The sequence below is a fragment of the Salvia splendens genome, chromosome 5, assembly GCF_004379255.2.
Source record: "Salvia splendens isolate huo1 chromosome 5, SspV2, whole genome shotgun sequence".
Taxonomy (NCBI): domain Eukaryota; kingdom Viridiplantae; phylum Streptophyta; class Magnoliopsida; order Lamiales; family Lamiaceae; genus Salvia; species Salvia splendens.
The window spans coordinates 34,274,299-34,289,508 of record NC_056036.1 but is presented as its reverse complement, the minus strand read 5'-3'; the positions used below and the strand labels follow the sequence as shown (position 1 = coordinate 34,289,508).

The window sequence follows — 15,210 nt, the reverse complement described above, 5'->3', positions numbered from 1 at the left end:
TATTCCATAAAATAGGATTGCTTTTTCTTTTATAAATTCATTGTCAATTATTCATTCTTATATTTTAAAAAAATGGGAATAGCAGATAAAATTAGTGCAATGTCCATGGATCTAACCAATATGATCATAACAAGCATGTACAAAACTATTTACAGAAGATCAATAGTTTAGATCACTAAATTTTCCTCTTTGTTTGCACATTCATAACACTCCTTTAGATGTACACTGTAATAATTTACTAAAGTTCAATAATTTAGATCCCTAAATTTTCCCTTCTTCGTATTTACTTGTATAATACCGTTGCTAAAATAAGTTATTTTTCTTCCACTTCTCAAGGCACCTTTTACACATTTCATGATATGAGTATATCTGCGGAATATTCTCATATCTATATTATTTCATATATTATTGATTTAGGAGTATTATAAATAAGAGTCTTTGTTATCTTTTGAATTCATCATTGAAGAAATACAATTTATCTCTTTATCGTCTTCTACTTTTCTTTGCAATTTACTTTATCAAAACCCTAGTTGAACGATAGTTGGCTGCTCGACGGGAGGATCCCACGAACGAACCAACATCTTCTCCGCAATCTCTCGCAGTTATCTCTCAATACGAGTTTACTCGTATCATCTGGTGCTTTCATTGACTCGGATATGGCGGTGGTTCCGGCAAATCGAATTTGGCAGGTACGGTGGCATTGCGGCATCGTACAACGGTGCCGCGTCTAGAGGGTCAGGTTCGGGGCGCGGATAGGACATCAAAGAGGGCCCTGTAGCACAAAAGGGGGGAGCCGGAATCAGGACCGGCGTTGCCTGTGTTGCTACGAATCTGCGAAATTCAGCAGCGGTAAGTGAGGATTCCAGTTTGCTGATTGCAGCTGTTATCCGCTCAAGCTGCGATGCCAAAGCATGGGTTGATTGTGACATGATAGCGGTGAATCGGAGGATGAGAACCGGATGAAAGCACCAGATGATACGAGTAAACTCGTATCGGAGAATAATGGCGAGAAATCGCAGGATAAAGGAGGTCCGTTCGCGGAAGGAATTCCGTCGAGCAACCGATGAACAAAGACGGAAAAGTAAATTGCAGAAAAGTAAAAGACTTCTTCAATGATTAATTCAAAAGATAACAAAAACTCCTATTTATAATACTCCCTAATAGCCTAACTTAGTGATCAAGAAATAGGAAAGATACGCTAAATCATTAATATATGAAATAATAGAGATATGTGAATATTCCGTAGATATACTCGTATCATTTCACCTCCAACTTCAGCCAAGAATTGGTATCTGTTGCAAGTGTCATCAAAAATATTAAACGCAATAATAAAGGCCAGAAAATCATGTTGGTAAAAAACAAAAAATATTTCAAAAGCAAAAGTCACACTTAGATTGGTGAGCTCTGTTACACTTGCACAAGTAAACGTTGAAGTGAACTAAATAACACTTCCTAACAATGCTAAAATCCATTGACAAACCAAGATTGGCGGAATAGAACTGGCAACTACCTCTTTCTAAACACAGATGTTAGTTCATGAGTAGAGAAGGTCTGTAGATGGCGTGGCGCTGGGCGATCTCAATGCGCTCTCGAGGGTCGTTCATGGTTTCATCTCGCAAGGCTTGAAGAATCCCCTCACACGCCAGCTCCCTACCAACACACCAACAATCAGATTACATTGCTCGATGAGCTACTTGCAAGATTCAACAGACTTTGTCCCTACCTCACTATCAGTATTTTGTACAGTTTCTGCAAGATTGGACAGAGTTCCACTGGTGCAATGTGCATCTTTTCACTAGGGTGCATAATATTTAAGCGAGACTGACTCAGCAGCTCGTAGAAAGCTTTTACGGCTGAAACGCCCTGCAAACCATCACCAAACTCATTGGAAAGTGGAAACAAATGGCTGCCACGTCTTGTATGGCAACGAAAGGGGAAAAGAAATAAATCACATGATAGTGCTACTAACTCTAACAAGACCGAGGAATTCAAGTTGAAAGAGCCAGTCCAACATTTTATTTGCTGACCACAAGTATACATGGTTCTGTTGTGAACCCGGCTATTGAGGTAAACTATTAGCAAAAATGCTCCCGTTTCCCTAGGTTCACACGCACAGTGGTATGCTTAAAAGGTTTAGTCATGTCGTAAGAGTAAAACAATGTATTATGTAGCATTGCAAAGACTCTCTGAGGCTATGGAGCTCATGGAGTATAAAGAATTAGATTTGTTCTGCAATCAAATAATCGAACATCCAGAGTATAATCACAGATGGTCATGAGGAGATATCAGCATCACTAGTTAGGAAACTTAAAATGCGTACCTGAATCATTCCCTTGCCTTTTATACTGTCTCCCATTTCAAGGTTTATTTCACCTTTAGCCAGCTTCTGACCATACCATGCATTACGACCCTTCAACAACGTTACATAAGTATCAGCCAATAGAGGACCTGCAAGCCTCTCAGGTTCCTCTGCCAAAAGATGGGTGATAAAGATCATCTCTGATGTACAGTGAGCAAAATACACAGACTTGCTTGTTGCACTCTCGTTAGTTAGGGCTGCAACCATCCCTGCCAATTCCAAATAATACTTATAAATCGTTGGTCATGAAAAGATCTAGAATTGAAAGAATAAAATCATAGAATATTCTTAAAATGCAGGTAAAATATGACAGCAACTCGGCACAAGTACTAATATTCCTAGATCCCGAATGAGACCAAAAAACTAGAAGCTCATAACCCAAAATTCTTCTGCAAGTTGTGCAATTAACATCATCAAAGGATCATTCAGATAGTGTCATCTACTGATGAAACAAAGAAGTGGTATTCTAAGATGAATGAATGGAGAGCAAGTTTATTAAATTCAACAGTGTCTTAATTATAGGGAATCTGAAGCACAGTTTTAATTTGTCCGCTCCATTTTATTTTTAAATACTGAAAAAGGAAACTTACCAGCTCCAATTGCGTATACATTTTTCAAACCCCCCATAACTTCATGAGTAACAAGGTCACCATTATCCCAAACAATGAAATGTGGCTGTCTAAGAAACTTCGCCAGTGGTTTTCTCCATTTTTCAGCTCCACATATCCGAGCATTAGCATATTCTTTGTTGTAGATCTCCGATGCAATATTAGGTCCTCCAAGATATAGAATATTTTCCATAGGAATCCCAGCTGAAAATACTGACGCACACATGAGAAAGAGGGAAAATACACTTAATGCAAAATGAATATATAAACCCAATGCAAGACTGATACGGATGTTTGTTGGAGGGGAGAGGTTTGGCCAGAATAATAGGGAAGTGGTTAGAGGAGAAATCCCAATATTATCTCGCCTGATTAGTTAGTTCAATTTCAGAGATTTTATTGTTATTTTTAATTATTGTAGATTTGTTTAGCCGCCTATATAAGGCGGGTCAGTAGGAGTAGCTGATCATCTTGGATAGATCATTTGTAATTGGACGACTTAGTCGTAGGCCTCTGCGCAGGAGTGTTCTTCATTATTCTTTTTGCAATACAAGTGATCGAATTCCATCCATTACTAGCCTTACGCTTGACAAGTCGTAATTCCGTGCACCTCTCGTGCTCCCTACCCCTCCCCTCGCCTTTCACTCCTAACAATTGGTGCGGTGAACGATGGTGAACTCTCGTGCGGACACGCGACTGGATGAATTGGAGAAGGCGACGTATGATTTGCAGCAGGGTAGACTCTTGTTGGACGCGGCAGTGAAGGAACTGAATGCTCAGTTCCGCCGCACTGATGACCAGGTAACAGAGATCCGAACCGAACTGACCGCCATGCTTCAGGAGATGCGCGCGGGTTTCGGTTCGCTGAAACTCAAGGACACTTCCAACCCCGACGACGGATCCACCTCAGCGAATCAGGGGTCAAAGACGACAACCGCTGGTGGTACTTCGGCGTCACCCATGCCCACCTTCGATGGCTCGGACGCCCTCGCTTGGCTTGCACGGGCGGAGCAATACTTCTTGATCTCGGGAACTGCCTCCGAGGACCGGGTGGGCGTCGCAATGGTGGCTTTGGCAGGCGCTGCCCTCCCTTGGTACCAGTTGTTGCGACAGCGAGTTCCGGATCTGACGTGGGCTCGGTTTGCACGGGAGTTGATGAAACGCTTTGGCGGCAATGGGGCGTTGAATGTATATGAAGCATTCGCCGCAGTACCATCTCCTCCCCGTCCACCTACACTAGCAAAGGTGACAGCTCCGATGTTGTCCTCTAGTCCGCCTACAACAGCCAAGGAGAATACTCTACACGCCATCCAACAGCCCCTACCTATACAACAAATGTGCACACCCTTGACAGTACAACCACCCATTCCACCTCCAGTTTTGGTGCCTCCACCATCTCCTCCCAGTCCACTTACACCAGCAACTCCACCTACACTAGCACCAGTGACAGCACCGCGTTGTCCACCTCCGGCCCTTACATTCTGCAGTTTCAATCTCCGTTCTCGTCCTTGCTGCGATGTTTAGTTTCCGCTGCCCACCAGTCCACACCTATGGCGGTTTCCTTTCCAGGATCTCTATTTTCATTGGCAGGCGCTCCATTCTCCTATCTGGTCATGCTGCGATTCCTACATATAGTTGGCAATCTTCTATGGTTCGATGCTCTGGCTACTACTCGAAAGCATGAGTTTGAACCTCCACCGGTCAGAGTGATGTATTTTGAATTTTAACATAGCCTTGAGGACAAGGCTGTTTCGAGAGTGAGGTAGTTGATACGGATGTTTGTTGGAGGGGAGAGGTTTGGCCAGAATAATAGGGAAGTGGTTAGAGGGGAAATCCCAATATTATCTCGCCTGATTAGTTAGTTCAATTTCAGAGATTTTATTGTTATTTTTAATTATTGTAGATTTGTTTAGCCGCCTATATAAGGCGGGTCAGTAGGAGTAGCTGATCATCTTGGATAGATCATTTGTAATTGGACGACTTAGTCGTAGGCCTCTGCGCAGGAGTGTTCTTCATTATTCTTTTTGCAATACAAGTGATCGAATTCCATCCATTACTAGCCTTACGCTTGACAAGTCGTAATTCCGTGCACCTCTCGTGCTCCCTACCCCTCCCCTCGCCTTTCACTCCTAACAATTGGTGCGGTGAACGATGGTGAACTCTCGTGCGGACACGCGACTGGATGAATTGGAGAAGGCGACGTATGATTTGCAGCAGGGTAGACTCTTGTTGGACGCGGCAGTGAAGGAACTGAATGCTCAGTTCCGCCGCACTGATGACCAGGTAACAGAGATCCGAACCGAACTGACCGCCATGCTTCAGGAGATGCGCGCGGGTTTCGGTTCGCTGAAACTCAAGGACACTTCCAACCCCGACGACGGATCCACATCAGCGAATCAGGGGTCAAAGACGACAACCGCTGGTGGTACTTCGGCGTCACCCATGCCCACCTTCGATGGCTCGGACGCCCTCGCTTGGCTTGCACGGGCGGAGCAATACTTCTTGATCTCGGGAACTGCCTCCGAGGACCGGGTGGGCGTCGCAATGGTGGCTTTGGCAGGCGCTGCCCTCCCTTGGTACCAGTTGTTGCGACAGCGAGTTCCGGATCTGACGTGGGCTCGGTTTGCACGGGAGTTGATGAAACGCTTTGGCGGCAATGGGGCGTTGAATGTATATGAAGCATTCGCCGCAGTACCATCTCCTCCCCGTCCACCTACACTAGCAAAGGTGACAGCTCCGATGTTGTCCTCTAGTCCGCCTACAACAGCCAAGGAGAATACTCTACACGCCATCCAACAGCCCCTACCTATACAACAAATGTGCACACCCTTGACAGTACAACCACCCATTCCACCTCCAGTTTTGGTGCCTCCACCATCTCCTCCCAGTCCACTTACACCAGCAACTCCACCTACACTAGCACCAGTGACAGCACCGCGTTGTCCACCTCCGGCCCTTACATTCTGCAGTTTCAATCTCCGTTCTCGTCCTTGCTGCGATGTTTAGTTTCCGCTGCCCACCAGTCCACACCTATGGCGGTTTCCTTTCCAGGATCTCTATTTTCATTGGCAGGCGCTCCATTCTCCTATCTGGTCATGCTGCGATTCCTACATATAGTTGGCAATCTTCTATGGTTCGATGCTCTGGCTACTACTCGAAAGCATGAGTTTGAACCTCCACCGGTCAGAGTGATGTATTTTGAATTTTAACATAGCCTTGAGGACAAGGCTGTTTCGAGAGTGAGGTAGTTGATACGGATGTTTGTTGGAGGGGAGAGGTTTGGCCAGAATAATAGGGAAGTGGTTAGAGGGGAAATCCCAATATTATCTCGCCTGATTAGTTAGTTCAATTTCAGAGATTTTATTGTTATTTTTAATTATTGTAGATTTGTTTAGCCGCCTATATAAGGCGGGTCAGTAGGAGTAGCTGATCATCTTGGATAGATCATTTGTAATTGGACGACTTAGTCGTAGGCCTCTGCGCAGGAGTGTTCTTCATTATTCTTTTTGCAATACAAGTGATCGAATTCCATCCATTACTAGCCTTACGCTTGACAAGTCGTAATTCCGTGCACCTCTCGTGCTCCCTACCCCTCCCCTCGCCTTTCACTCCTAACAATTGGTGCGGTGAACGATGGTGAACTCTCGTGCGGACACGCGACTGGATGAATTGGAGAAGGCGACGTATGATTTGCAGCAGGGTAGACTCTTGTTGGACGCGGCAGTGAAGGAACTGAATGCTCAGTTCCGCCGCACTGATGACCAGGTAACAGAGATCCGAACCGAACTGACCGCCATGCTTCAGGAGATGCGCGCGGGTTTCGGTTCGCTGAAACTCAAGGACACTTCCAACCCCGACGACGGATCCACCTCAGCGAATCAGGGGTCAAAGACGACAACCGCTGGTGGTACTTCGGCGTCACCCATGCCCACCTTCGATGGCTCGGACGCCCTCGCTTGGCTTGCACGGGCGGAGCAATACTTCTTGATCTCGGGAACCGCCTCCGAGGACCGGGTGGGCGTCGCAATGGTGGCTTTGGCAGGCGCTGCCCTCCCTTGGTACCAGTTGTTGCGACAGCGAGTTCCGGATCTGACGTGGGCTCGGTTTGCACGGGAGTTGATGAAACGCTTTGGCGGCAATGGGGCGTTGAATGTATATGAAGCATTCGCCGCAGTACCATCTCCTCCCCGTCCACCTACACTAGCAAAGGTGACAGCTCCGATGTTGTCCTCTAGTCCGCCTACAACAGCCAAGGAGAATACTCTACACGCCATCCAACAGCCCCTACCTATACAACAAATGTGCACACCCTTGACAGTACAACCACCCATTCCACCTCCAGTTTTGGTGCCTCCACCATCTCCTCCCAGTCCACTTACACCAGCAACTCCACCTACACTAGCACCAGTGACAGCACCGCGTTGTCCACCTCCGGCCCTTACATTCTGCAGTTTCAATCTCCGTTCTCGTCCTTGCTGCGATGTTTAGTTTCCGCTGCCCACCAGTCCACACCTATGGCGGTTTCCTTTCCAGGATCTCTATTTTCATTGGCAGGCGCTCCATTCTCCTATCTGGTCATGCTGCGATTCCTACATATAGTTGGCAATCTTCTATGGTTCGATGCTCTGGCTACTACTCGAAAGCATGAGTTTGAACCTCCACCGGTCAGAGTGATGTATTTTGAATTTTAACATAGCCTTGAGGACAAGGCTGTTTCGAGAGTGAGGTAGTTGATACGGATGTTTGTTGGAGGGGAGAGGTTTGGCCAGAATAATAGGGAAGTGGTTAGAGGGGAAATCCCAATATTATCTCGCCTGATTAGTTAGTTCAATTTCAGAGATTTTATTGTTATTTTTAATTATTGTAGATTTGTTTAGCCGCCTATATAAGGCGGGTCAGTAGGAGTAGCTGATCATCTTGGATAGATCATTTGTAATTGGACGACTTAGTCGTAGGCCTCTGCGGAGGAGTGTTCTTCATTATTCTTTTTGCAATACAAGTGATCGAATTCCATCCATTACTAGCCTTACGCTTGACAAGTCGTAATTCCGTGCACCTCTCGTGCTCCCTACCCCTCCCCTCGCCTTTCACTCCTAACAATTGGTGCGGTGAACGATGGTGAACTCTCGTGCGGACACGCGACTGGATGAATTGGAGAAGGCGACGTATGATTTGCAGCAGGGTAGACTCTTGTTGGACGCGGCAGTGAAGGAACTGAATGCTCAGTTCCGCCGCACTGATGACCAGGTAACAGAGATCCGAACCGAACTGACCGCCATGCTTCAGGAGATGCGCGCGGGTTTCGGTTCGCTGAAACTCAAGGACACTTCCAACCCCGACGACGGATCCACCTCAGCGAATCAGGGGTCAAAGACGACAACCGCTGGTGGTACTTCGGCGTCACCCATGCCCACCTTCGATGGCTCGGACGCCCTCGCTTGGCTTGCACGGGCGGAGCAATACTTCTTGATCTCGGGAACTGCCTCCGAGGACCGGGTGGGCGTCGCAATGGTGGCTTTGGCAGGCGCTGCCCTCCCTTGGTACCAGTTGTTGCGACAGCGAGTTCCGGATCTGACGTGGGCTCGGTTTGCACGGGAGTTGATGAAACGCTTTGGCGGCAATGGGGCGTTGAATGTATATGAAGCATTCGCCGCAGTACCATCTCCTCCCCGTCCACCTACACTAGCAAAGGTGACAGCTCCGATGTTGTCCTCTAGTCCGCCTACAACAGCCAAGGAGAATACTCTACACGCCATCCAACAGCCCCTACCTATACAACAAATGTGCACACCCTTGACAGTACAACCACCCATTCCACCTCCAGTTTTGGTGCCTCCACCATCTCCTCCCAGTCCACTTACACCAGCAACTCCACCTACACTAGCACCAGTGACAGCACCGCGTTGTCCACCTCCGGCCCTTACATTCTGCAGTTTCAATCTCCGTTCTCGTCCTTGCTGCGATGTTTAGTTTCCGCTGCCCACCAGTCCACACCTATGGCGGTTTCCTTTCCAGGATCTCTATTTTCATTGGCAGGCGCTCCATTCTCCTATCTGGTCATGCTGCGATTCCTACATATAGTTGGCAATCTTCTATGGTTCGATGCTCTGGCTACTACTCGAAAGCATGAGTTTGAACCTCCACCGGTCAGAGTGATGTATTTTGAATTTTAACATAGCCTTGAGGACAAGGCTGTTTCGAGAGTGAGGTAGTTGATACGGATGTTTGTTGGAGGGGAGAGGTTTGGCCAGAATAATAGGGAAGTGGTTAGAGGGGAAATCCCAATATTATCTCGCCTGATTAGTTAGTTCAATTTCAGAGATTTTATTGTTATTTTTAATTATTGTAGATTTGTTTAGCCGCCTATATAAGGCGGGTCAGTAGGAGTAGCTGATCATCTTGGATAGATCATTTGTAATTGGACGACTTAGTCGTAGGCCTCTGCGCAGGAGTGTTCTTCATTATTCTTTTTGCAATACAAGTGATCGAATTCCATCCATTACTAGCCTTACGCTTGACAAGTCGTAATTCCGTGCACCTCTCGTGCTCCCTACCCCTCCCCTCGCCTTTCACTCCTAACAAAGACATGTAGGAACGAATGTTTATCGCCTACCAAAATACTAATGCAAATGATTCATCAGCAGGCCGCATAGCATAATAGTTTCAATAATCTGCTCACGTCCATTTTTTCCTTTGCTTTTTTCCATTTCTCACAACGCAAAAATCAGCAGTGCAGCACACAGGCTTACATTCTTATGGGAACATGTACGAATCTATTACAGAGCACATAATCTGTAATGCATAAAATCAGTAATATACACGAGTAAAATCACCAAGCATTAATTTTCTAATTCACCACTGGCTATAAACCCTTTCCACTATCGAACTCACACAAATCCATTCATGTATAAATCTAGCAGCTAGTATTATAGCAAGCAGTTTTAAAAGTGGATCATATCAACATGGAATCATATCTCACAAACTTAACTCAACTACATAGTCATCATATACAACATAATGAATCGAGGAAGCAATCTTACTAGCTCGATTAATCATCTGAGTCGGAGTAACTATCCTAGGTTCTGGCTCCAACTCCGCCTCAATACCCTTCGCCAAAGAGATGATAACTGGCGCACTAATCCGTTCCTTCCAATACCTACTAATCTTTTCAAACACCTCCCTCGTCTCAGTCGATGGCAATCCATTGATAACGACATCAGCATCCCACACAGCCTCCTGCAAGTTAGTCACAACCTTCATAGGGCAAAGTGGGGTGTCAATCATATTCAAGCAAAACCCATCTTTCAAAATCTCATCCGCATACAGAATCCGATCACCCAGCCTACCCTCCACGTACTTCAAATACGCGCATCGCCTGAGCAGCCTCCGCAGCACCTCCTCCCTCGAATTGATCACCTCAAACAGATGCTCCGCCGTGGCCCGATCAACAGACCTCCCTGCTCTCCTCCATATCCTAATCTGCACCTTATCACGGAAACCCCCATACGCATCTTGCAGCATTGCAGCAAACACACTCCCCCACGCCCCCGCCCCAACCCCCACAATCCTCAACGGATCGCCCTCTGATTTCCCAAACAAACGACGGATTTCATCAATCTTCTCCTCAGACAAACCATTTGCCACATTAATTGGCGTTAAACCATTACTACCATCACTAAGCCCCTCAGCAGCTCCCACCATTTTCACTCAAATCAAATTACAACTTCAACTACTACTACAATCCAATCAAATGCTGAATTAAACAATATCAAGCGCCAATTGTTCAACTACAATTGAATATAAACAATCAAATAAGAAGGGCACGCGGTTTTAATTTTGAATGTGGGGTTTTACACCTAGAGGCGATGACTAGCACCAATCAGATGAATTCGGCACCGCATTGACATGGAGAAACCGACTGCCGCCTACAAAATTGTAGAAGTAAACGGAGTAATGGATTTCTTTCTCACGTCAGTTGGAGATCATGTCATTGTCGCAAAGTAACAGCATTTATTGAAATTATCGAAAAGTTGGGACTTGGATAATTCCGTCAAATGAAAAGGAAAACTTTGGCGAACTAACTCCACCAAGAAGAGAGGTGGGATTAAACAAGAAAATGGGGAAAGGGAAACAATCTGCGTTGTCTTTTGCTGACAGTGTTGAAATTAAGGCGGTGGTTTGCCTCCTTTTCTTTTGCTGGCAGTGTTGGAAATTACGCCCGACATTTCTTGATTAATAGGAGTATTAGATTTTACGAATGGTAGTGTTTAAGTTTAGAGAAAAAAATGAATGTAAACATTTAGGGCATTCAACATTTAGGTCATTCACAGTGGGCACCGCCACATCAGCATTTTATCCTCCTGTCCTTCCACCTGCAGTGGGATGCCCTAAGGGGCGCACTATAGGTTTTATTATTGTTTTGTTAATTAATTTAAATGTTTTCAAATATATAAATGCAAACTAATAAAAAAATACAACGATTAAATAGAAATGGCAAATAATACATTGATTAAAAAAAAGTTACAATGGTTATAAATAAAAAAAATTGACTATTCTACAAAAGTCCCAACTTCTGGCTCAACTCATCGATCAACCCCTGGAGGTATTCGGCTCTGGTCGGATCCGTACATTTCATAAGGGCGTTGTGCGTATCCAACAACGTCCGCGCCATCGAGGCCGTTGCCAAATCCGAGTAGGCAATTGTCGCCGGGGTCGGGGTCGGGATCGGCGATGGGGGGCGGCGGCCGAGGAGGATGTCGCCTTCGCCTTCCCCTTGTTCTTCGCAGCCTTGACGCCTATGGGACGCCGCCGGGAGGATATCGGTGTGTCGGAACTCTCTTCCTCCGTGCACGTCCGGTTGAGGTCCACCGGACGAGTTCCGCTTTCGCTGGTCGTGTAACCACCAGTGTCGGTGGTCTTCGTCCTCTTTGTCGCACCGGTGTGCAAAATCCCGCCTTGGAACTTCTGCTTGTCCCTCAAGAGTGCCCAGATGTTGAAATGCTTGAAGTCGCCGTACATGGACTGGTACGACAACAGCGCTCTATCGCGCACGTCACTCAAGCTCTCGCCGCTTCCCTGATCCCTCGAGCACTTCTCGTACTCCGCCGCAAACAGGTTGAGTTGCTTCTTCACCTGATCTCAGTGCTTGCGGAGCTGCTACCTTTGGCGCTTGTACGCGAGCACTTCTCGTACTCCGTCGGGGTCGTACTACGTGTTGTCGTCGAACGACCGATATTCGCCAGGTTGTGTACCCGGCCACCGTGCGCCATCTCCAAATATCAGGCTACCAGGACTTGAGTATCCATCGGAATCCATTTTATAGCATAATTTGAGAGTTGAAAAGTGAATCGAAAAGTTACAAATGAAATCTGAGGATGGAATATTTATATAAACAAAATTTTCGAATTAAAAAAAAAAAACTAAAACGCGTTGCATCGTCTGCGCCATTGTCCGCGTCGCCCACAATGGGCGGACGATGCCCTATCGTCCGCGCTTCGTCCGCGGACTAAGCTTAGGGCGCGGACGACGCATCGTCCGTCGTCCGCCCCATTGTGGATGCTCTTAGGGAAAGAAAGAGATTTAAATATTTTAATTAGAAAGAAGAAGTAAAAGTTTGCGTGTATTTTTTGAAATAGAAATATGTGATCTTAGAGCATCAGCAATGACGCGGAATTCCCAAAAACACCTCCTGCCACATCATACGGAATTCCCACTGCACTGCCACGTCATAAGGAATTCCCACTGCACAGTGGCAGACATCCCTAATGACATCCCCAAGGACTTCCCACAATTAAAAAAATTCACAAATTCACAAATTAAACAATTTCTGGAAGTAAGAAATTTACGGAATTAAATAGTTGGCACGAATACGGAGAAAATGCAACCACTTTATTTAAAAAAACATACTTCATTATAAAAAAAAATACATAATTACTAAAAAAAATACATTATTAAAATAAAACCGGCTTCTCACTTCTCGGATTCCCCGTCGCCGTCCCCGCCGCCGTCACCCCCCTCGCCGTCACCGTCTGACATGTCTCCGAACCCCAAATCGCACCGCATACTGTTGATGAGGGGTTTAAGCGACCGCTTGTAATTGGGGTCGGTCGATTGGCGACATTCAACCATTGCACGTAACAAGGTTTCATGTGCCGCGATGCGGGCGGATGAGAGGTTCTTGGGATCGTTTTGGGCTGGTGCTGCCGATTGGGCCTCGGCGGATCCGCTGGTGCTTCCCCTCGCCATCCGCAACGCGAACTTTTGCCCAACCGGGCGATGGCGGTGGGCCGACGATGTGGGTGTCGGGAACTCTGCCTCGGCGGGGGGAGTTCCGCGGAACCGACACTACTACTGTACTCTCCGGAGTCGCTGATCTTCGTCCGCTTCGGCCAGCCAGATTCAACACCCACAGTGAACTTGGCTGAAGACTGCACCACAAGAAACACCGGCCAATATTTGAATTCCCGAAGCCCAACTGAGTGTCGGGGAACTGCTGATGAGACAGGAGCTTCACATCCTCGGCAAACATGCCGCTGGTTGCCGAGCGGAGGTTGTTTGTGTAAATGCCGGTAAATCAGTTGAGCTGCCTCTTCAGCCGATCCCACTGTTTCCGGCATTGCTCTCCGTTGTGAGCCTTCCCCCCTGGCGGTCTGAACTAGAGGTAGCTTTGGCTAATGCGCCACCACATCCGGTTGATGTGCTGGTTCGCCCCGACGTAAGGATCCTCCACTACACTGATCCACGCCTTCGCCAGCGCGACGCACTCGTCCATGATCCAGACGGTCCTCCTGTTCCCGCTGGATCCCTCCCCCACCTCAGCGGCCTCCTCCTCACCACCGTACATCGGGACGCCCCGTCCCCTGCCCTTCCTTCACCCTGTCCTCCCCCTCCTCACTGTCGCCGGTGGTGCGTCGGTGGGAGAATCCCGGATCAGAGAAAGCCCCAACTCCTCGAGCGAGAACGTGTAATTTCCAGTGAACTGAGTCTCGAGAGGAGAACTCGTCGGGTTGTCCGTCAACAGTAAATCCATATAGGGTCGATAGACGTTGTCCACCGAAGATTAGGGGACCCCCTGCCTACTCCCCCCCGTAGCGACATGTAATCCCTGCATCATCCCGGGCATCATCATCCCCGGCATTTGGGGCATCATTCCGGGCATCATTCCCGACATTCCGGGCATCATCCCCGGCATTCCGGCACTTGCCCCGGGCATCTGGGGCATCATCCCATACCAATGCGGGTACATGTTGTAGTACCCTGGCATCATTCCAGATGGCATTTGAGATTGGGGCATCATCCCCGGCATTCCGGCACTCCTGTCGACGGGAAAATAAGGCGCTGGTGACTCGCTAGTGGCGGGGGAATCGCAATCGTGGTGCTCCATTGTTCTTCGAAAGAAAAGGTATTTTTAGAGAGAAAGATACTAGTTAATACAAGTGGTGCGAATGAAATGAAGTTCAACGGGACATATTTATAGAAATTTTTAAAAAACATTTAATGCAATAAACGGGAATTTCGCGTGGACGTCCGTGGGAGTCAACGCAATGGCGGACGTCCGCGCGGCGTCGCGACGGAATTCCGCGTAAACGCCGCGGAACTGCGGTGTCCTCGGCGGAATTCTGTATCCGTGCATACCATGCACAATGGCGGACTTTCGCCGCAGAATTCTGGCACGCCAGTCGAAATTCCGTCGGGACGGGCGCCATTGCTGATGCTCTTATATTGAAGTAAATAATTCACGTATACCAAGATGATATTATAATATGATATTCTTTCGTTCCATTTAAGATGACCATTTTTTTGAGTGGTATGGAGTTTTAAGTGGAATAGTTTTTTGTGATAAACCAGAGGGTAAAAAATGATTGAATATTTTAATGAGGAGAGAGACAATGGCGGGTCCAGAAAATGAAGCCAGTAGGGTCGGATATTATTAAAAATTTAATAATAAATATAATATTTAAATACTTATTTAAAAATATTACTCCCTCCGTCTATGAAATATTTTCCAAGTTTGACTCGGCACGAGTTTTAAGAAATGTCAATAAAAGTGAGTTGAAAATGTTAGTGGAATGAGGATCTCACATTTATATATAAGTTTTATAATAGAATGGAATGTAAAAATTTAGTGGAAAGTGTAGTCCATTTACTAAAAGTAGAATAATTTCAAAGTTGACAATTTTTCACGAACGGACCAAAATGACAAAACTGGACAATATTTTGCGTTTAAATAGTCTTTTTCTGTGAGGG

The 15,210-nt window shown here is 46.6% G+C and overlaps 1 protein-coding gene across 1 annotated transcript; it reads right to left on the bottom strand.

Annotated features, from left to right (window-relative positions):
• Nucleotides 1-1,368: 1,368 nt before the first annotated feature.
• LOC121805544 (probable glycerol-3-phosphate dehydrogenase [NAD(+)] 1, cytosolic) lies at nt 1,369-11,205 on the bottom strand. Its single transcript, XM_042205445.1, has 5 exons — nt 10,005-11,205; nt 2,950-3,171; nt 2,321-2,568; nt 1,724-1,863; nt 1,369-1,650 (listed from the first exon to the last, which is right to left on the bottom strand). The coding sequence occupies exons 1-5, from the start codon at nt 10,663-10,665 to the stop codon at nt 1,530-1,532; spliced, it is 1,392 nt and encodes a 463-aa protein (XP_042061379.1). The 5' UTR covers nt 10,666-11,205; the 3' UTR covers nt 1,369-1,529.
• Between the last annotated feature and the right edge of the window lie 4,005 nt (nt 11,206-15,210).